Source organism: Aphelocoma coerulescens, chromosome 4 (genome assembly GCF_041296385.1).
Source record: "Aphelocoma coerulescens isolate FSJ_1873_10779 chromosome 4, UR_Acoe_1.0, whole genome shotgun sequence".
Lineage (NCBI taxonomy): Eukaryota > Metazoa > Chordata > Aves > Passeriformes > Corvidae > Aphelocoma > Aphelocoma coerulescens.
Genome location: NC_091017.1, coordinates 71979741 through 72001863, shown reverse-complemented (window position 1 = coordinate 72001863; position 22123 = coordinate 71979741). Strand labels below are relative to the sequence as shown.

Here is a 22123-nt window from a genome sequence, read left to right as displayed (position 1 = left end):
TGATTTCAAGAGTGCCTAACAAATTAGACAGCTGTAAGCAATATTACTTGCTAAGATAGTCCCTTGAGTCGATGAGTTTAAGTACAAGTGAGGTGACTGTAGAAAATGTAAAGAAGATTGAAGTGTTCACCCAGCTCTTCTAGCAGTTTTTCCTAGAGAACAGAACTTGGCAACCAGCTAATGGACAGCTACTAAACTAAACTGTCTCAAATTCACTCTGGTGGCCTGCACACAAGTAAACAGATTTTAAGGTCTCCCTCGAAGCCAGAGGATGATGCTAACACAGATACATGCTGGCTTAGTACCAATATGAGACACTTGGCTTCCAGTACTTCCCTGTGTTTCGTTATCCACAGAGCACTGCTAGCAGGAAATGAAGAGTCGTATGTAAAAGTAAACGCAGTTCTGTTTATTTTCCAGCAACATCCCACACAAAAGCAACAGAAACATGAATTGCTCTCAGCAGAAAATCTGTACAGTTGTTATCATTTACAACAGTTTTACATTTAAAACCAGCAAATTGAAAGAATCAAGCTCTTTCCCTAGACATTGTTTTCTTGACTGCATTAATAAATGACTGATGACTATTTACAAATTTCAAATTAAGGCTACTGCTTCTGAAAAAAAAATTATTGCTTAGACTTTATCATGTTGACCTCCAATTTCTTGAGGATATTTAATTCCCAATTGTTTCTGAAACATTTTTGCAAATAAAGTGGGGTTTTTTTAAGGTAAGGTAGTTAATCTTACAGTAACTGCAGTAGATGGGTTTACTAGTACTAATCAGCCACATGGTTCAGCTACCACGTGCATTATTTCAAGTCAGACCTTTTAGAAAAGCCAGATGTAAAAGCAAGATAACATAAAAACTATCTCTCTACTTGGCTTTTGATCTGCAGGTGGACAACTGAAATCATGTTCACAGTGGGGGAGGGAATGGGGGGAAATTGGTGAGATCTTGCTGTACTATTTATAATTACTAGGGGATAGCACAGCCTTTGGCTAGTTTTCCTATTAAAAAAATCTGATATACATAAATTAAAAGTTAACAGGAAGTCACACAACTTAATTGCAATTTTACAGAAGTCTGGTCTGGAGAGTATCTAGACCAACCACAACTTTGAGAACAGTCTTCAACTTTGCTTAAGCTTTCTTACTCTTAACAGGTTAAGGATCAAGCTAACCTCTCAAATTTAAAAAAACTTTCTCTAAAACAGTTTGCACAAGACTATTTAACTCACTGTATCAAATTCTTTCAGTGGCTCACTCAAACACACTTCCAAGTCAAATTCTCCTTCTGCTTGATAGTCAAGATGTCTAACTTTGGTGGGAGTGCCAGAACAGGTATCCTGGAAGGCAAAGGCAATTAATAATTACTAGTTAAGTAGAAGTTATTAGTACAGGTAATTCAATTAACTTCTGTAATTCATTTAGACAGCCCTATAACAAAAGCTTAAAAATGCTTTAAAGGCCATATAAAACCCAATGCTAGCCTTAGGATTAAAGAGATGTAGGCTTCTGTCCATCCAACCACATTTGAAGATACCTTGCAAGTGTTCTAAGGACATATATATGCAAACACTAAAACATTATGCAGATTTAATATTAATCAGAAAAACAAATCCAGTAAGAACAGCATTCCTAGATCTTTACTGCTGAGCTGTACCAAGTGCTTTCTGGATATAAAAGGAGCCTACTTCTGTGTGACAAGGAAATTAGATATTGCAATCTAAAGCAGTATTTCAACTCTATGTTACAGTTCATAACTGATTTGCTTTCAACAGAAATTTTCTTTTGTAGGCTATGAAAAAATGGAATATTTTTAATTTGAGTTGATAATTTAAATTATAATCCTCTAAACCAAGACTATAGACAGATAATGGCTATAGCTGGAAAATACCTGAATTTAAAGATTGCTCAGCTTTTTAAACAGTCCCTAAACATAGTAAATGATGGAATTTGTCAGGTATTCAGGCTACTCTGGATATAACTCTAAGCAACGAGCCAATTATCAACAAATATTTATGCAAATGACAGATATGCTCACATCATTATCTTGACAGCTTGTTTGAGATTCAGTAGAATTGCTTCCAACAGATTCTGTCTCCATCTCACCAAGGTCAACTGGACAACTGTAAAATCATTTAGAATAATACAGCATAAACAAATTGATATTTTAGTGTTAAGCTGCAGTTTGTGGTGCAGTTCTGAAAACTGGCCAGAGGAGAGCAAAGAGACCTACAGAGATCACAGGGACAGTGGTGGAAAACTGGGGAGAACAAACAGAACTGGAGGACAGCTCAGTACAGCCAAAATGGCCAAGGACTGAATTAAAAGTCTTGAGACTGAGTAGTGCAACTTGTCAAAGATGAAAACCCAATGCTCAAACAATGCCTCAATACAAATGTTACAGGAGAGGAAGGAATTTTTTTTCTTAGACAAGGTTTGCATCCATCTGGTTTTGCAAAGATTTAATACCCATTATCCCCAGAGCTAGACCCCAGCATCTGAAGGTAGTATTTCAACTCCAGTGCACATAGCAGGGTTCTGGCTAAAGTGCCAACTCCCCTCACACTGATGGCAAGTAAAGGGAAGCTAAAAGGAAGCTTTGCTTTTAGATCCTATTGCTCTGCACTGGTTTTAAAATCAGCATTCCATCAAGGAAAAACACTACTTTATTAACATAAAACTGCCTCCTGAGGAATTAAGCTCCATCTTTGTCCCCTTCATTCTCTAGTGCCATTTTATGTCACATGTTGCCTGATCAGCTGTATTGCTTTCTATAGAAGAAAATAACTGGCTCATCACACTAGATCTTCTAGAGCTTGGGCTGTGAACACCTGTGGCCATGCTGAGTTTAGTGGCACCTTGGGATGAGTTCACAATTCTCCCTCTCTGGTCAAGAAACAACATTTTACAGCATTGTTCTTGAACTAGCAAGTGGGAAGGGTGAGGCAGGTTCTTGTACACTGGATTGGTCCAAGCTCAATATTCAGGAGACCTGCCATTAGTGAGAACTCTCCAGCACTGCTCCTACCAGATAATTGGAAGACTGCCCTGAAAGAATCAGCTCATGTTGATGGCGTGGTGATTTATTTTATAGAGCAGTGCAGAACTGGCTCTGCTTTCACCATTAAAAAAGTGAGGGATATGTATGTACGCCCTTCCAAGGACACTGGGCAAGGCTACTCCCACCAGCAAGGTTTGGGAAGGTATTGGATATTTTGATTGAGAAGGAACTAAACAGCACTAAGTGTGGACAAATAGTTAGTGAAAGCATTCAGCATTCAGACTTGTCTCAAAAAGAACTATGCTGGGAATAATGTTTATTTCTTAAACATGAGACTTCACATCATAATTTCTATGAAAGCATCTTGAATACTCTGTACATACATTTCCTGCAGATCACATCCTCCTTCAGTCGGTGGATCCCAGGAATGCAGTGCCACTTTCCACAGTTTAATTTGCTGGTCCCATGACCTACGGCTGTATTTCTTAAATTTGTTGGGAGTTTTGGGATGAACTCCTGGTATACGATGGCATCTATTCAGATATGAGACATGGAAAATTTATCAGTGTTTTATTCATACATACCTAACACGGCTTTAAATGTAAAGACTGATTGTATTATTTATGAGAAAAGACTAATGTGCAATTCCAGCACTCAAGCAAAGACTTGCCAGCTCAATATGAACTTTAGTTTTTCTAACTACAAGTCAAAAAAAAAAAAAAAAGGATTATCATTTATAGGTCTGAAAACTTCATTCCAAACTCAATAGCAACTGTAGCCCATTTTTGTTTCATAATTAAGTCATGAGACAACTCACAGCAAAAAGCAGTTTCATTTCCTCTTGTTGCTCTTGTTGACAACCAAAAGAACTTTCATTTCCATTTCTGCAGCATGAGGTATTTCTTCTATACTGACTCATTAAAAAAAAAACCCCAAACCACATCTCAGTTCATTATTAGTGTGACCTAACAGTCGAAAATATCTTAAAAGTTTAATAGTTTCATTTGTAGATGCCTCCTATCTGAATGTGTATTGAATACCAAGTTTAGTACATCCACGTGCTTATAAAGAACATTTAGTTTTCCAAAAAGTCAAGCAGCTTACCTAGGAACTTCTTTAATATATCTATCATATGCAATCATGTTTTTCCCGTAGTTTATCTGTTTTTGTCTTCTCATCAAAACCACCTCATCTGTCTCAAGTTCTGCTGTCACTGTGGACTCCTTTGAATCAGAACTGAAGAAAAAAAACATTGTAGGTTTGAGACCACTAGAAAACCAGTGACACTCAAACAAACCCACTTGTAAAAGACTATAAATAAATGTGTTAAAACTTTTCAAATAAATGCTCAGGGTGTTATTGAACTGTGGTGTTGGAACAGACTTAAGATGAACTATTTTAAACTGTGTGGTTTAAGAAGCAACACTACAACGAAAATTCAGACCTATTTTCAAGATTTTCCTCAGCTAAGCTAGAAATTTAACCTACCTTCCTGAGGAGGACTTCCTTTCTCTTGAAAATTCATTTATCAGGAGTTTTCTTCTGTATCTGTAAGAGTTTAGATCAGTATTAAAAACATATGTACACAAAGAGAACATTAAGCACTGTCACAGCTCACAGTTGAATTAACTTCTCAGCAAAGCAGCAGCACTTGAGACACTGTAGAGGCCTTTCCACTATGAAATAAATATTTCAGTTTTCCATAAAAAAAAAAAATACAAGGACTTTCTTTTCCTAATTGTTTTCCCTATAACAACTTCTTAGAGCAATGATATAAAAAAGCCAGTCATTAGTGAGAGGGTACTTCAAGTATTTCAATCTAAGAGATTCAGGAAAAGCTTCTTCCAAAAGGGAGATATTTAGGGATACACATCCAATTTCCAGAGTTTCCCATGACATTCCTGCAGGACTTAACCCAAAGCTGATCTAAAAGCAGCAGACAAGAGGCTGAGGTTGCCCTGATTTTACTACAAAGGTGAAGTTAAAAATAGAAGTCGAAACAGATTCTACAAGACAATTTCCATTTCCCTTCCTTTCCCCACTTCATCTTAAACACCCAGGGGTACCTTGCCATTTCTTTGTTGACATTGGTCCTCATTTCATCTTCTTCCACTGCAGTTCCCCAGTCTGAACACCGGGAAAGGGGTCCAGGGCCTTCTGGTGTTGTAAAACTAGAAAGGAAAAAAAATTAAGGCTCTGTGTTAAAAGCCTGGGTTATTGTATTTATCTCCCACACTCACAGCTTGACGCCTTAAACATAATTATTTACAGTACTCAAAATGGCCATGAACATCTTGTGTTGTTCTATTAAAATTCCATCGTTGTAAAATTAAGCATCAGTTGGGAGTTCCACCTTGAGGTTGTGTGGTTTGTGTTGGGTTTTCTTAAAATTTATGTGGGTATCTCTTATAGAAACACAGCATAGATTGTTGACCCAGCCTGTGTTTTCAGCAACTTCCAGCTCATGTCCTTCAGAAAATGGTACGTGAAATACCCGCTTTACTTATTCACTCACTTGTTTTCACTCCACTAAATGACTTAGCAATTATTTATTCTTTCATGACTGCAGACTCATTAGCTATATAAGAGACAAAAATTAGAACACAGAATCAAGATGTAAAGCTAATTAATTCAAGTTACATGATAGCACCAGGAGTTTCTCTGTGTAAATATATGCCTAGTAGAGAAGGCAAAGGCACAAAAATGTCCTATTTTAGCTAGGAAACTGAGACTTACTATGGCTTTGCAACCGGTTTAACAACTTTACTGCAGCCCATTAGCATTGCAAGCAGGTTCAGACTCTTGCAGGGGAATAAGCTCAGATCTTTTCCCAGCCATCTATAGCTGCCTGCATTCAGATTATCCAATGTTTCCCATCTGTCCTCCTGATGACCAGTTTTCACTAAGTAAAACTCAAAACTGTATCCTACAGAGCACAGCTTTTTCAGTAGATCTCGAAATGCTCTGGAGACTTTCCAGGATTCTGTGCAAACATGTCCCTTAGAGTCAGGGAATTAGATCCATCTGCACTAAAACCAGCTCCAACTCCCTCCCTGCTCCCAAAATGGTTTGCACAACTTTGAATGTTTTATTTAATTCAAACTAAAAGTTCCATTTAGTTGAAACCCAGTTACAAACTTGGCAAAATTAAAAATCCATAGCAAACAATACAGGTACCTCTGCAAAGATCTGTTCAAGCTCCAAGGATTTTTAACTTTTGCTTTTACTGATTTCTAGTTGTGCAGAGAACACAGGCCATATCCAATTATTGCTCTCCCGTGGCAGAGAACAAACAGTAGAATCCCAGTTGTTCCCAACTCCTGAGCTTTTTCCTCAACCCTGTGAGGTACCTTTTTATACCTGTTTGATTCTGCACCTGTGCTGTGATTATAGATGACCCAGCCTCCAACCTGATCTTCTTTACTTTTGAGAATTTTAATTTGACATGGTTGGATTGGCATAAACAAAAAGTAGTTTCAGCCCAATAAGAGAACAACTTCTCTCAGAGCTCAATCCAAACTGAAACCAGGAAATAAGTCTGCACAATTCAATACTGGAAGACACACAGAAATGTTGCTTATTTACCTTGAAACTGACAAAACTATGTGTAAAGTTTCATTTTTGTACTGCTATTCAACCATGCTTCCTGAAATTAGTTTAAGCTACTCTGGGGACAGTGTAACTTGAGCCACTGACCAACGCGTTCCCTGTTGTCAGCAAAGGAAAATGGGTAGTTACAAGGCACAACCCACCCTGTTTTACATTAGAAACCTTGATTCAGTCAACTGGGCTGTGGCCACAACTCCCATCCACCGATCAAAGTGACTAAAGGGACTGTGGCATGAATAGCTCAGACTGTAAATGTGATGTAAAATAAGTCATTTAAGTCTAGCTGTGCTGGGGAAACACAGGAGGCAGCGAACAGCAGTGTGACCACTATGGGGTGACCTCAAAACCGGATCCCCACACAAATGTGCTGAAATACAACACAGCTTCTCAAGGTGGTCTGTACTCCCTTCAGAAACATAAAATAAATGATTTCTAAGAATTGAATTTTTGTAATTTCTTTTTACATTACAGCCTGTATTTACAAACATAATTAGCCTGTACGTTATTACTTCTTGATAAATGGCAGTAAACCAGCATGAAATAGAACATAAATTATCAAGAATGTATTTCAAGAGGTAAGAACGAAAAATGTTGACTCTTAAGAATTAAGAATGCCAAGATAAGGGCATTGCACTCGATCCTTTTCCCTCCTTTAAAACGAGCTACTTGTGGCTGATGAGTGATTGATAAACAAGCAGGGCTTGGAAAACTGAGCAAAACTGCTAGTTCAACAGCTCCTGGTGAACTGTCCAACTCCTCCTCACCTGTCCAGCCGGCTGTCCTCAGGCCTGGGCTTGTTTTCCTCAAACACGGAGGATTCGGGCTCGTTCTGCCTCCGCCGCTTCCCATCGGCGCCGCGTTTCCGCGCCTGGGCCCAGCGCGGGGGGTGCTGCGTGCTGGCGACAAACACAGCGACACACGAGGTGAGCACCCGGGGGGGCTTTAGCGCTTTAATCTTCTTCCCAGACCGCGGTTATTTACCGATTTCGCTCCCACCAACGCAGCGAGGCCACGCCACTCGCTGCGGGCCCTCTGAGGGAGCTCTGCGCACCCCCCCCCCCCCCCCTCGCACCCCCTCAGAGAACTCCGCCCGCGGGACGGCGGGGAGCGAGAGCCGGACAGCGCCGGGGGGAGCGAGAGCCGGACAGCGCCGGGGGAGCGAGGCCCGGCGCTGCCACCCCCGCCTCAGCCCGGAGGCCCTACCTGCTCTTCGTGCTGTCGTGCGGGCTCCGCTGGCGGAAGGACATGGTGCGAGGTATCCTCGGAAGGGAGGGCTGGACGCAGAGCCGGGAGGTGAAGGAGAGCCGGGCGGTGAAGGAGCTGAGGCGGGCGGTGAAGGAGAGCCGGGCGGTGAAGGAGCTGAGGCGGGCGGTGAGGCAGGGCCGGAACGGGCGGTGAGGAAGCGCTGCCGCCTTCCCGCTCAGCCCCTTCGCATCTCCCGCCGGCGCTGGGCGACACCGCCCGCTCCGCCTCCCCGCAGGGCGCCTCCACGGGGACAGGTGCGGACGGGAGGGGGGAAAGCGGGAAAGCTCAGCCGCCGCCCCGCATCCTTACGGCCTCACACACGCGGCACCCCCCCCGCCAGGGTAATGGCTCAGCCCGCCCCGCCCGGCCCCGCCCCCGGGGCGTGGTGGCGGGAGAATCGAGAGCGGTGGCGCGCGGTTTTGGCGCGCGGTGGCGGCGGGACCCACGTGAAACAACAGGAAAAAAACCCAGCCCAAACAAAAGGGAAAATACAAATTCCCGCGATTCAGATATGAAGGAAGGATGACGGTCACCGGCACGGCTCTACAGTCGATGAAGCGGACAGGGTACTTCAAGGGCCAGTTCAAACCCCACGCCAGATGGTTACCACGTAAATTTCACAACGACATGGTATTAAATTTCTTATCAATAGTGAAGAAGATTGGGTAATGCCACGAGGTTGCTATGCCTTGGTTGGTGGAGCTTTCTGGAGTTTTTATTGCACATGCATGCACAGTGAGATCCCGTTTGTCCTGGTATTAGGCATACACTCACATTTTAGAACAGCAATTTAGAAACAACCTGAAGAACTCCAAGAGAACACAAACAGCTTTAAACAGTAACACATTTGCAGCCCTTGCAGCCTGAAGACTGGTGGGACACTTCAGAGAGATGGTTTCTTCTGGCCTTAGAATCAGAGATCACTAAGGTTGAAAAAGCCTTATAATCACAGATTCATTAAGGGTGGAAGAGTCCTCTTAGATCATCAAATACAACCATTATTGTATAACCAGGTGATCACTAAACCACGTCCCCAGGAACCACATCTGGTAAAACAGATGGCAAAAGTAGCAAAGGAAAAGTTGTTTGGTGGGTTTTTAAAAATCAGCTTAAAACACAAAAGCAGCTATTGAAGAGTAGCAATGGTTTTGGAGAGACTTTCTGAACACACAGTAACAGGAGCTGTTTGGTTTTGGGTTTTTTTTTTTTTAATGAAGATACACTTTCAGCCTTGCTATGCATGAAGGGATTTACCTTGAAAATTCCTTTCCTGTTGCCTGGCCTTACTGTAGTAAATTTTGTACAAACTCACGCATCTTCTGTGTGGCACCTACATGAATATCCACGTTCCTGCAGAGAAGTCTGCTCTGCTGGCACCTCTCCTTTCCCACACACTACTATGGAAAACATAACTGTGTTCCTGAACCAAAGTCGTGCTTGAAGTACAGCAGAGTTTCAAAACATGCACAAACTCCTCTCCCTTCAGCCTGGCTCTGACACAAGCTAGAACAATCTGTTTACCTGAACACATCCAAGCAAGCCAGACAGAGAACAGCTACCGCCTGGAAGCTACACAGTACTTTTAGCATAACACTATGTACAAATTAAATTCATTTTATCCAGAACTATCTGCTGGGATAGATAGTAACAGCTCAGGGATTACAGCTGCACTGCATCTTTCTGTCCTTGTCAGCAACAAAAATCCTTCAGAAAAGCAGTTTCACACGACAGTGGGAATTTAAGGGGAGGAGACATCCTCAGCTGTGACCTCAAAGGAGTTTTACAAAGGAAACAAAGTACACACAACCCATGGCATTTCAGAACCGCCAGTGAAGGATGGTTTCCCCAAGCATAGATAATGTATCATCTGTAAGGAGATTCTCCCAGTGGAAGCATGCCAACAGAAGATACTTATCATTTCTAGGCAGAAACTATAACCTGTCTGCTGAAGTTCAGGGGATATTTTGGCTTAATTATAAACTGAGCACGGATTTATGCAGAGGAGATTTAATTAAGTTAGTAAAATTAAAGGAAAAACTGGGGGTGGAGTGCCAGACTTCTGCTCGCTTACCTCAGTTGTAAACTCCGTGTCAGACAGCCCTGGGTAGGTAAACAAGTGCATGGACAGGCTGTGTTCCAGTTTTGACTGCTCTGTTTACACTAATGAAGGTACTAATTAGAACACAGGATGATTCTACATCCAGGGGCAGCACTGCATGAAATGACTTCAGCAGACTTCAAACCTCATCTGCTGTTTCGTTCCTTCCCTTGTGCTACCGTAGCTTGTCCAAGCATACAGAATGTGGATTTGGGAATAAAACTGCCCAAAATTTAACTGCCACACACAGATTGGTTATGCTATGTCTAGGCTAATACCTTCAACCAAGAAATACAAAGATCTTTTAAGGACTGCTGAATTACAAATCCTATAGATGTGCCCATAAATCCACCGCAGGCCCTGTCTATCTCAGGCAAAAGCTTAAAGGCTCTTAATACTCATGAAATACTTAAGATGAGTTTAAATATTTCTTGACAGCCTATTACTCTCACCTAGCAGTTCCATCTTCTCCAGCAGGACACCTTTCCATGGCAGAATGGGTGCTGGGACTCCAGCTGCTGCATTCCACTAAGCCACAATGCCCTAAGCACAAACTGAGGGGCTGGACACAACCAGAATTGAATCCCTTCAAGAGTCTAATTTTAATCTCTGAAGACTCCTCCTTTCCCCTTTTAGCAAGGGCTAAAAAAGCAAAACCACCATCCAAAACAAACAAAACACCCTAAAACAAACAAAAAAGGACTACTAGGCCCACATATTCCTTTTACAATCAAACTGATAACACAACCCCAAAAGCAGACTAACAAGGATTTTTAAAGTTAAAGTTTTTAATTCTTCTGCATAAAGGCAAATTGCCAAAAATGTAACACATTCCTTTATTTACAATCACCATAAATCACATGGAAGCATGCACACTGGAACAACAAGGTTCTAAATATTACTCCTTAGAAAAGTGCTGTACAGATGTTCCCTTGTACACACACACACTCCGTGCTCTGTGGTGTGTGACTGATACACCCTTGTGTTGGGAAAAATGCCTGAGCATGCCTGGAAATAACATTTTGGGAGTGAGAGTAGTTCCTCAGGAAGCAGCTTATTTCCAAATCAGCAGCACAAAGGGCTCTTGGCCCTGGGTACTTCCAGCCCCACAGAAGGCTGTGGTGAAAAGCAAAACCAAACCCTGCAGAGACAACTCCCAGCTCTAGCAGACATTGGTATCCCAGTACATGCTACACAAGGACTGTAAAATTCTTGCAACTGGCACATGAATTTAGTATAAACTACTGTAGCCACAGCTCTCACTTCAAACTTCTGCACACAGTGCTGGCAGAGTAAAACAAAGGAGAGCTTATCCCAACATCATCACAATTCCTTAGCCTGGACAAGAGCAGCTCCACACCTGCAAATACTGCTATTCATCCCCAATACTTGTAGGAACAACAGGCACTGAATACATCCTCTCCCACTCTTTAACAGTGGACTGGCTCTTTGGGTCAGGCTGCAACACACATAAAAGCAAAATCCAGGTATTTAAGCTGGCTGCTGTTCTAAAAGTCACTGAGCCCCTTCAAGAAAAGGATCTGATTTTGATAAACCATCTACCTTTCCTTTCTCTTCTCTCACCTGGCTTAGGCAAATGCCAGCTTAATTCAGAGAACAATAAATAGGCCAAATGGGTGATTGCCCAATCCAAAGTTATTAACAGCTTGTCTTTAATGACTGGAGGAAAGCTGAAATTATCTACATTCCTTTGAAGGAGTTCCTCGGGCTGGATGTACAATTCTGGTCCAGTGGAGCAGAGAGGGTTCCTTCGTTTGAGGGGTGGCATTCTTCAGTTTGACTCAATGCTGGAGTCCAGTCAATTCACCAATTTCCTGGTGAAACATCAGCACACTCTGAGGAACAAGATCTCCAGAGGGAATGCCAGGATCCATCACCTGAAGCAGCTTTGCAATATAATGCACATGTCACCTGCCAATGCAGGCATAGCAGAAATGTCCTCACAAAAGCTTTAAGGAACATCCATTGTCATTGCAGCACAGGCTTCATGAAATCTGAAGTTTTACACTTGAGGCACAGCTTGCAGGAAACAATCTATCCTTATAAAGATCTGGAGAAACCTAAACAAAAAAGCAGGTAACAGCATTTTATAAATGTGCTATATCCAGGCATTAACAGCAAAACATTTCCTCTTTTAAGCTGTAGCATTACAGTAGCAGTAAATGGAAGAGAGCACTGCATATGGTGAGCTTATAGCACAGTATAAAGGAGAAACCCGTATTGTCCATACCAAAGAAAGTGTTACAGCTAGTATGAACATTTTGAACACATAAATTACTGAGAAAATACAGTACTAGATACCCTACATTCCTAAAGTATTTGTCAAGAAGAAAAGGAAGCAGCTGAGCCTATTTTTCTCAACCACTCACATAATTTTCATCTAAATGTCATTAATTCATAAAATAGACTTTTATCTCAATTATAATTAATCAATTTCTGCCATATCTTAAAAATATTCTATTGACTAAGGTTTTTCCCCAGAAAGCAACCAGATACATTCATATTTATTTCTGATTATGACAAATTTTCTTTTAGCAAGGGAAGGTAGTGTGGAATTCTACCATGTAACCCACTATCTGGTTTTCAAGCAAGATTAAACTTCCACAGATAAAGTTCCTGACACTTGAGATTTAGAGCTCCTCACACCTAAAAGCCAAGGTTAAAGGCAATGTTGCTCTAAATACTGATCTTTCCATCCCAGAAAACCAGTGTGTTGCTCCACAGAGAAGGTATTTAATTCACTTCATACATTTTACATCTAACATAAATATTTACAAACCCACTGAATATATACACTCCTTAATACAGCCTTATTTACAACAAAGACCACTGAAAAAACGCTAAGTATCAACTATGTGGAAACCAGAAAGGCTCTTAACTGTGACACAGAGATGCTTCTTTTACCTGAATAATTTCACCTTATGTTGATTGCACGTCTGCTGACTGTAAATCTTCCTCTTTCAGTGCAGATCCTACATGACAGCACCAGTTTTCCAAGACTTGACCTGCTGGTCTCAGACTACATTCCTATTCTTCAAGTCTTTTTTCTGTCACAGGAGAAATTCCTTCTTCAATACTTCTATATACAAAGAAAGACTAGATATTTTCAAATATTGAATTAGCACTTTAGGGAAGTGAATGCATGTTAAATATTATTCATGCTCAAAGAATTTAACTTAAAAATCAATGAAGTCAAAATAAAAATGCCATCAGCATAATTTTTTAAAAGCTCTAGCTGCCTTTTCCTCATATTACTATAATACAAAATCTAAGTGTAAAACTAATTTTGGCCATATTCTAAATGAGTTTTATTATGCAAAATAGTCAAAGATCACTCTTTAACAGACATTTATATCCTAGTCCATGTTTCAGAGCCTGCATCAAATGTACTTCAAAGCCAATCTAATTACACAAAAGACTACCTGCTAATAAAACCTGTTTGACCCAGATTGCCATCCATCCTATTAATGCACCACAGGAATCTACAGTCCAAGAGAAAATTTTCACTAAAATCTACTCCTGCAAATGCCAAGTTGTAACTTCATCACAAAAACATTAAGAGGCAGAAAAGGCGCTACTGAAATAATTGAAAAAACTGGCACTTTTTATTTGAGTGATAAAAACCCATCTTCTAGCAGACAGGTAACAATTTCAATTTCCTAAGTCTGAAGCATTAGATCTTTTAATTAAGGTGCTGTATTAAGCGCAAGAGGATGGGATAAAACACTAATAAAATAAAGGAATAAAAAAGAAACTGATCTGCCTGAACTGAACAGTTGGAATCTGTAGAATGATACTGTGGATGAGCTACTGAAACAGAACAGGTCACGTAAGTAGTCAGCACAAACTCACTTTGGTATTTAGATTTTTTTCCTCAATATTGTATCTTCAGCATTTGCACTTCCCCATCCTCTGTCAGGGTATTCTGACTGATGTCCTCCCAATAAACTGCTACAAAGTTTAAGCCTACAAATAAAAAAAACAAACCCAAAGACTAAGTGCCTTTATTATGGTAACTTTTAAATATTAAATAGCTACAATCCATTAACACAGACTATAACATAGAACATAAAGAACATAAGGACAGAATTTTACCACACAACATATAAATATCGACCAAAACATCCCTAAGAAGAATAGCAAAAAAAAAAAAAAGTCAATGTTTATAATAAAAGCTTGGATTGAATTACAGCAAGAAAGCAACTAAGCTTCTAAATTAATATAATTTATAATTATAAAATTAATTAAAAAATACCCCTCAAACCCCAATTTGATACCTCTCCAGCCTGCAGTCTGCATCTCTGCAAGTCTTGCTGTCAGGCAGAAAGAAGCTGGATTTCCTCTGTTTTGGACTGTTCCATCCTGAAGAACAACTGGCTGGAATTGGGTCACTGCATAAAAACAAAAAACTATCATTGTTGCCACTACAAAACAACTTAATCTCTAGGGAGACAGAGAGGAAGCTTCCAGCTCTTAAAGGCTGAGGAAATGAGAGGCAAACTTCCAATTCTTTCCACAAGACAGAGTGTGAAAGGGGCTCATCATTTTCCAGCATTATCTGGGATGGCAGACAGCAGAAAGCAACAGATGGGAAAGTCAGAGTGGAAAAAGCTGAGTAAGCTCAAAGAAGAGAAGTACCAACCAAACATACCATGTGCTGGAGGAAATGTAAAAAGGGAAAAGGGAAAAGGGAAAAGGGAAAAGGGAAAAGGGAAAAGGGAAAAGGGAAAAGGGAAAAGGGAAAAGGGAAAAGGGAAAAGGGAAAAGGGAAAAGGGAAAAGGGAAAAGGGACACCTTTACAGGATAAGCAATAAACAGAAATAACATCATAATCACTGGAGTATTTACCTTGTTATTCCTATACTTTGTTGTACTGTCACTACTTCATCTTTTTCACCTAAGGCTTCCCACTCTGAGCACTTTGAAAAAGCCTCCTGATGTCCTGAGTCAGTAAGGCTGGAAAGAAAATGAAAAGGTCTGAATCCATGCACGTGAGTAACACAGCTCCTCTTAAGGGGGCTAAGTGGACAGAAAAAAAACCACACCTGTATAAACATTTTTTACTAAGGTTAGTGTGAAATGTCTACTAAACTGCCCAAACCCTTCGTGTTGCTTAAATCTACACACAAAACCCCCCGTGTTGTGTCTTCTGACACTTGCAATGGACCACTGTAAATATTTGCTATCATACAGCACAATTATTCTGACATGATTTCCATTCCTCATTAAATCGCACACATTTTTAGATGAAATTAAAGCTGTTAACAAATGGAGGGAAAAGTACCAGTCATATTCCAAAAGTTAGTTTGTAATATCAATGAATTCCCATATGGAGAATAATTTCATACCTTTCCAGTGTGTGGTACATCTGCAGATAATGGTTTTTGCTCTCTGAAACCACAGAGGAGTCAGAACTGTTTCTTTTTCTGCGCTTCCATACTGGAGAAGAATCAGGAGAACAGAAACTACAAAAATAAAACACAGATTTTACACACATAACATTTTTTTATCTATGTCTAAATGTTTATCAGAGTTCTGCTAAATAATAGCATATGCTACAGAGGAAGTTTTCTTTTGAGGTATGATTCTTCAGTCACACAGAGGAACATGGAGCAAATGGCTCACAGTTTGGAAGCAGAACCATTTTGAGCTCCACACACTTTCCCCCAGGACAAAAGATTTCAGTAAACAGGGAAGTGCACAAGGTACTTCACAGTCAGCCTCCCTGCTGTTCTGCAGACAGGCAAGATGCTATTAAGGAACAGCTTCTGAAAAAGCTCCCCTACTTTCAGAACATTCCAGCAATGACTAAAGAAACCTCAGTACTCTAAGATGCTGAAAAAATACTGCCTTTCCTTCTGTTAAATCATGTAATTCTGCAGTGCTGGTAATTTTTCCACATTCAATGCTCTGTACCATTGATGGATTACGCTCAACAGCTAAAGTGCCAAACTCCAGAGCTGAGCATTAACTACTCTTCCACGTTAAACATTTCCTACAAAAACTGACACGTACTGAATTATTTCCCTAAGTTAAGCACAGAAGTTTTCTCTCATACCTCTCAGGTATGTAGTCAGTCTGTCTGCATTCATCTTCACACTCATTTCTCTTCTGCTTTTCGTCAAACACAAAGGAGCCAGAAACATCCTCATCTTTGCAGAACCATTCCTGGGAACTACCTGAAGGTTCTGTACTACTAAAAACAGGAGGAAAAAAAAAAGCTTTAAAAAACTACCCATCTGGCTTACTGCTCCAACTAGAAAACAGTTAAACTGAAGTAATAATTAACAGTTCATCTCATATGACATCCAAATGGTGTAAAAACTGCAACTTCTACCACAGGTTAATTACAACACAGGTAAAACTACTTACACAGTGCAGTTACAAAGCTACAAGAACTCCATTCACCCTTTTCCTCCCAATTTACTAGTCCAAATCTTGTAAAGTATGAGGTGGCATCAATTAGCAGAGCTAGCCTTGTTACAGAAATTCAAAGTTGTGAAAAGATAAAAATATTTCCATCTTGAATGCAGCTGACACTCTCCTGAAGAGAGCACAGAAATCTCTCTCTCACTTTAAACGTCTCAAATCCTCTAACATATTGTTACTGTAGGAGACACATGGTTCCATGACATCAGGAAAAGGAAAGAGGGAAAGGTTATCAAAGTCAAGGAACAGTAATCACCAAATTTGTGCTTATGCCTCTCGCTTTCTAGAAAAGTAATGTTACCTTGTGCCCACCAGTGTAAAGACAAAGGGGAGGAATGCACTTCTGCAGGCAGACCAAATGTCTTCCTCCCCATAAATGCCTGACTGCAGACGATCTTAGACTAAATAATGGGAATATCTTGAAGACTAACAGAACTCAAACGGAAAACAAAGCATTCAAGGAGACTCCCATTTCTGAGTCTGATCTTTTTTCTCCCAGTCAGGAATGCTCTAAAGGAACTACAGAGCCCTCCTTAAATTCCTTAAGCCCTGACTTAATTCACCCATATACACACACTGGCTGCAGATCCCAGGTTTCTTCAGCAGGAGGATCCCAAGCATGCAGTGCTATCTTCCACAGCCTGATCTGCTGGTCCCAGGACCTACGGCTGTACTTCTTGAACTTGTTGGGAGTTCTAGGGTGAACTCCTGGAATTCGCTGGTCCCTGTAAATACACAGTAATATTTATTATTTCAGAACATGAGGTTTTTTCCCTTAAAAAGAATCCTCAGCTCATCAGATCACACAGGCATCAGTGGTCTGATAAATAAAGTTCATATTTTTAAACACTTAACTGAGACGTGTATAAGACATTACCAAAAATAGATCACAAAAGCAACAACTAACCATCATGTGCTGAGTCAGACTGGAAGCTTATCCAGTCCAGCTCTCTGATAGCTGCCAAAAGCAGATCCCTACTGCCCATGGACAGACACGAAACAGAAGCATAACTCATACTCCTTCAATAATATCCCAACCTCCAGCTCCTTCAACTTTATTTCTCCTGAGTCAAGTGCAGCTTCTTTTATTTAGTACTGTACCCAGTCTGGCTGGGATGGAGTTACCTTCATGCTCACACAGCTTCAAGGCCTGCTCCTTTCCCCATTCAGCCCTGCCCCATCCCACACACACTTAAGTTTACGGTGAACACTAAGTTGAGAGGGAAAACTGCTGGGACAGCTGACTCAAATTACCCAGAGATACTGCACACCATAAAATGTCACAGTCAGCAATAAAAACCAGAGGAAGAATTTGAAGAGAACTAAGGCTGTGTGCTGTTCTACACACAGACACACATCAGGAACAAATAAGAGTTCATTTGGAAAGCTGCAACACAGTGCAACTTACTTTGGAACTTCTTTAAGGTATCTGTCATATGCAAGGGTATTCTTTCCAAAATTGATCTGTTTTTGTCTTCTTCTCAGGACCACTTCATCAGTTTCCCATTCAGCTGGATTAGCAGAGTCACTTGCAACAGAACTTGAAAATAAAAGTAAGAATTAAGCTGAAAAGAACCTTAATAGCTTTACAAGTTACATAAACATATTCTAGAACTGCCTGTATTCTTACTGATAGACAGTGAGCACCACTCTGAACTCACTAGTTCACAGAAGTGAAAGCTGTGCTAATCAAATCTGAACCTCAAATAATCACACAAGTAGCTTTTGAGATAAAACTTCTCAGTGCTACTCCCTCCTTAAGGCTTCCTTCAGGCTTGATATGAAACAGCCTGTGTTTCAAATACTCATTAATGCATGTAAAGTAGTCAAAGATCATCAGATGGTTATTGCTAAAACCAAGGCAACAATAAGCAGTAATAGTTCAATACCTACTTTGTGATTTTTTTATTTGATGTCCTCATTGTTTCGCCTTCTTCAGTTCTACCTTCCCAGCTGGGGCAACTGGAAAGAGGCCTAGAATGTTCTGGTGCTGTAGAGCTTAGAGAAAATAATGGGAATTCATCATGAATGCTTGCTGCTTGTAACACAGTTAATGAACAGAAACATCAATAGTGGACAAAAGCACTCCACAACTGTAAAAACACAAGCATGCTCCTTCTCTGTTTCAGTTCAAAGTCACCTTCAGCCTGCCCTCTTCTGTCAATTTTAATGCCTCAACATTTAACAAGTAATGTAAGTAATACAGAAGCAGATTTAGCTCATAGTCTTACTTTCCCTAAATGGTTTCACATCAACAGATGAAATTACCATCCGTGCTGACAACATAATTTTAACACAGGACAAAGATTCCACACTGAAAAGGAACATATCCACTCAGCAAAAGAGAAACACAAAACACTGCTGGCACATCCACTTAAGTCTCACACTCATGCCATACTGTTAGTATTTTTTATGACCACATCAAAGACACAGAAAACACTCCTGAACACAAGGCCTTTCCTAAGGTCTTCAGAAGATTAATTTATTAATGAAACAATATTAAACATGCCATCAAAAATTAATATCACCTTCATACAGCGTAATATTCAGAAATGTATGAATTACATTAAAAAAATATTTTCATGTACCCTCAGTAAAATATTTCCTCTTACATTCTGTTCAGTTTTCTGCACATATCTCAGCACTCACCACTTTCCACCCTTGCTATCAGACTGTAAGATACAAGTCTCAACCACTTCCTCCACCGTAGGTCTTCAGTCTAGAATATCCAAAAGCCAAGAAAAATATTCCTAGAATTACCTATGTATAAAATTCTATCTCATCTCAAATTTTTCTCAATAACTGTAGGGAAAAAAAAAAGGTGCTCACTAAAAACTGCAGTAGAACTGAATATACCAAGTGCACTGTGAAGTGAACAAAGATGGCCTGCCCACACTTAAAGATGCATAAGCAAAGTATGAAAATAACAGCATATGGCTTCACTGGGAATTTCATACTAATATTGAAGCCTTCAGCAATAAAGGGCTTAACCTACTGCTTCAGTAAATAGCATTTCTCCCTTTCATTTGGAATACTTGCTAATACCATGGCATGTATTTCAATTAGATAAACGGGGTGGTCTTCTTCAGGCATGATGCAGGTATCATCTCCTAACTCTGTGCTACTCTGTTATAAGAAAACACTCAACCTAAGTATGTCCAAGCTTTTCTTGGAGTCCTAGAGAAGAGTGTAGCAAAGTGGAGATGTAAAGAAAATTCACATTTATTCCTTACCTGTCCAGCCAGTGGCCTGAATGGCCACACTGATATTCCTCAAGCACCAAAGAATCTGAATCCTTCCAGCTTCTATATTCCTGTTCTTGATGCCAGCAGTGTGGATGCTGCACAGAACTAGAAAACAAGAATTTTCATCTGAAATCAAGTCACTGGTAGTCACTGAACATTGCCCATAAAAAACAAATATGGACAATCTGATTTCACATACAGATATGTGATTTACATCAACTTATTCAGGAAACACTTACTTAACAAAGATGTTAGACAGTGCAATTGCTGAGAAAATGTCTTTGATTAATGCAATTAAGACATCAACATTTTCAAATAAGCCATTATTATTTAAACAACCAAACATATACTCTATTTTCAGACAAAATGGTGGGAGAAAAAACCTAATTGAGCACTGTCAGCAGTGTTTATAGACCTGTGGGCATGTGCCAACATCCACAGACCATCCTCCAGCAGCAGGTCTGTGGAGGACATTTATTTACTGCCCCATCCCGTAGTAAATTCATGGAAAAGCCAAATTTAGGAACTACACTTCAATGCAATGGCTAAGGAGAAGTAGGTCAAATGTTTATGTGGAAACACTTTTACCCAGGAAATTCTTGACCAGACACGGCTGCAGAGCCCTCACAAGGAAGCCTGGGATCTGACTGTAGTGCTTGCAACACGCTGGTGGGTCAGCCAGGGATTGCTTAAGAGTTGAGTTCTCTACATTTTCCTCCTCGATTCTGGCGGCTTTGACATCTTAAATGACAGGTTACTAAACAAAACACAATCGCAGCATCTACTAACACCAGACCTGGCTTCTGGGCTGAGGACCACACCTGCAGATCCACCCCCACACCTGCTCGAGAGAACGACCTGGTACTGCAGCCTCTGCACTGTAGATACACGGTGTTTCTGTGTGTGTAACAGCAAACAAACACACAGCTCTGTACGTGCCAGGTCTCTGCGCCTAACTAAACGAGGGAGAGGGAAGGAAGGATTTTTCATCTTTTACTCCTGCGTTAAGCACTCATGATTTCTTTCCCTTCCTCCTCCACCCTGCCTGGCTTTGGGAGTTTCCTGCTCCCAGAGGCTCGAAGTTACCAACAACACACAGCACAAACAGCTCCCTCCGAATCACAGACCCAGGCAGAAGGACGCTTCCAAACCCGCTCGGTTTTCGCCAAGACACTGAATGGATAAAACCCTTCTCTGACCACCTTCAGCAATTACTCGATTTAATGACTTGAAAGAAAAATTTTTAAAAAGCACGCCAGCTTAGGTACACTACAACACATGTCGTAAGTACGACACTGTTTGAGAACGTGAGGGGAAATGACAACCGAAAACTCTGCCTTTTAAAAACATTCCGGTATTCGCTTTGCACTGCCCGCCCACTCCAGCCTGAAGCCAAGCCGCAGTGCTCCCAGCCGGGCTGGGGTGCCTCGCCTGCCCGGGCAGCTGGTCCCTCACTCGCCACCGGCAGAGGAGGCCGAAGGAGCTCCTGCAAGGGGGCGAGGCCGCAGGAGAAGGGGCCGTCTGGCGGAGGAGCACGGGCTGCCACGGCTGCATAGCCAGCAGCTGCCCCCGGAGCCGCCCTGGGACAGGCAGCGCCGCACCCCCGCCCGCCCAGCAGGGCGATGCCCGCCCCGCTCCCCGTCCCCCCGCGGCCGCTCCCACCTGCGCAGCCCGCCCGGCCCCGCTGAGCCCGGGCGGCGCGGCCCGCCGGACATGGCTGAGGCGGGCGGCGGCCCAGCCGAACATGGCCCCGGCTCCGGCCCTGGCTGCAGCGGCAGCGCAGGCGCGGCCCGTCCTCCCGCGGGGAGCGCAGGCGCGCTCGGGCGGTGCCGCAGCCGGGGCAGCCGGGCCGGGGCTGTTCGTGCCGGGCCCTGGTCGGTGTTCCCGGAGGAAAGGGGCGCGTCCTGCGCCCCTGTGAGGGCCTGGGCACAGCTTCCCTCACACCGAGGGCACCGCTGCCCTCTCGCCATCTCCCTGCGGCTGCATTCCCCGGCCCACTCCGCTCGCAAATCTAGGGAAAACCCAGCTCCCACAGCACGGCGTTACCTCACGCAATAGCCAAGGATTCGTTTGGGGACGAGGTAGTTTCCTGCTAGTCGTCGTGAGGGGTTAGTGGCCACGACAATTTACACGCTACAGGAATGTGTCCCACATTTCATACCATTAATGGAATCATAGAACAGTTTGATTTGGAAAGGACCTTAAAGATAACTTGCTCCAGTATTTATATCTCAACTCCTTAAACAGCTCAAAGTCAACAAGCATTTCTTAAGAAATGGCACTCAGAACTTTAGTGTTACTACATACCATCCTGACTGGAATGGTACTTAGCTGCAGACTAACCAGTTTTTAAAATCATAGAATGGTTTGTTGGAAGGGACCCTAAAGATCATCTACTTCCAACTCCCCTGTCATGGACAGGGACGCCTTCCCCTAGAGCATCCCATCCAGCCTGGCCTTGAACAG

The 22123-nt window shown here is 41.7% G+C and overlaps 2 protein-coding genes across 7 annotated transcripts; both read right to left on the bottom strand.

Annotated features, from left to right (window-relative positions):
- Nucleotides 1–388: 388 nt before the first annotated feature.
- Nucleotides 389–8184, bottom strand: SLBP (stem-loop histone mRNA binding protein). The gene is made up of 8 exons (XM_069012255.1): nucleotides 7823–8184; nucleotides 7384–7515; nucleotides 5077–5181; nucleotides 4499–4558; nucleotides 4115–4246; nucleotides 3394–3543; nucleotides 2048–2132; nucleotides 389–1349 (listed from the first exon to the last, which is right to left on the bottom strand). The coding sequence occupies exons 1-8, from the start codon at nucleotides 7864–7866 to the stop codon at nucleotides 1233–1235; spliced, it is 825 nt and encodes a 274-aa protein (XP_068868356.1). The 5' UTR covers nucleotides 7867–8184; the 3' UTR covers nucleotides 389–1232.
- Nucleotides 8185–10732: 2548 nt separating this feature from the next.
- LOC138110033 (histone RNA hairpin-binding protein-like) lies at nucleotides 10733–21426 on the bottom strand. 6 transcript variants are annotated; one of them, XM_069014645.1, is made up of 14 exons: nucleotides 21320–21390; nucleotides 20246–20398; nucleotides 19646–19762; nucleotides 19062–19131; nucleotides 18306–18410; nucleotides 17821–17952; nucleotides 16988–17137; nucleotides 16042–16179; nucleotides 15332–15448; nucleotides 14832–14939; nucleotides 14261–14374; nucleotides 13836–13949; nucleotides 12888–13079; nucleotides 10733–12043 (listed from the first exon to the last, which is right to left on the bottom strand). In XM_069014645.1, exons 5-12 carry the CDS (start codon nucleotides 18332–18334, stop codon nucleotides 13844–13846), a joined length of 894 nt encoding a protein of 297 aa, XP_068870746.1. In that variant the 5' UTR covers nucleotides 18335–18410; nucleotides 19062–19131; nucleotides 19646–19762; nucleotides 20246–20398; nucleotides 21320–21390; the 3' UTR covers nucleotides 10733–12043; nucleotides 12888–13079; nucleotides 13836–13843. The 6 variants fall into 6 exon arrangements, with proteins under 6 accessions (XP_068870746.1, XP_068870745.1, XP_068870740.1 ...); XM_069014644.1 differs by having other exon boundaries at nucleotides 20246–20414; nucleotides 21320–21384; XM_069014639.1 differs by lacking the exons at nucleotides 19062–19131; nucleotides 20246–20398 and having other exon boundaries at nucleotides 21320–21426.
- Nucleotides 21427–22123: the final 697 nt, after the last annotated feature.

Excerpts from the sequence above, each read along its gene's own strand:
- SLBP (XM_069012255.1), bottom strand. The coding sequence starts at position 7,866 with ATGTCCTTCCGCCAGCGGAGCCCGCACGACAGCACGAAGAGCAG. Across the intron at positions 7,516-7,822 it reads CACGACAGCACGAAGAGCAG|CACGCAGCACCCCCCGCGCT; the intron begins GTAGGGCCTCCG and ends GTTTGTCGCCAG. Across the intron at positions 2,133-3,393 it reads GGATGTGATCTGCAGGAAAT|TTGTCCAGTTGACCTTGGTG; the intron begins GTATGTACAGAG and ends ATGATTTTACAG.
- LOC138110033 (XM_069014639.1), bottom strand. The coding sequence starts at position 21,372 with ATGTCCGGCGGGCCGCGCCGCCCGGGCTCAGCGGGGCCGGGCGGGCTG. Across the intron at positions 19,763-21,319 it reads GGGCCGGGCGGGCTGCGCAG|TTCTGTGCAGCATCCACACT; the intron begins GTGGGAGCGGCC and ends CTTGTTTTCTAG. Across the intron at positions 18,411-19,645 it reads TCAGGCCACTGGCTGGACAG|CTCTACAGCACCAGAACATT; the intron begins GTAAGGAATAAA and ends ATTTTCTCTAAG.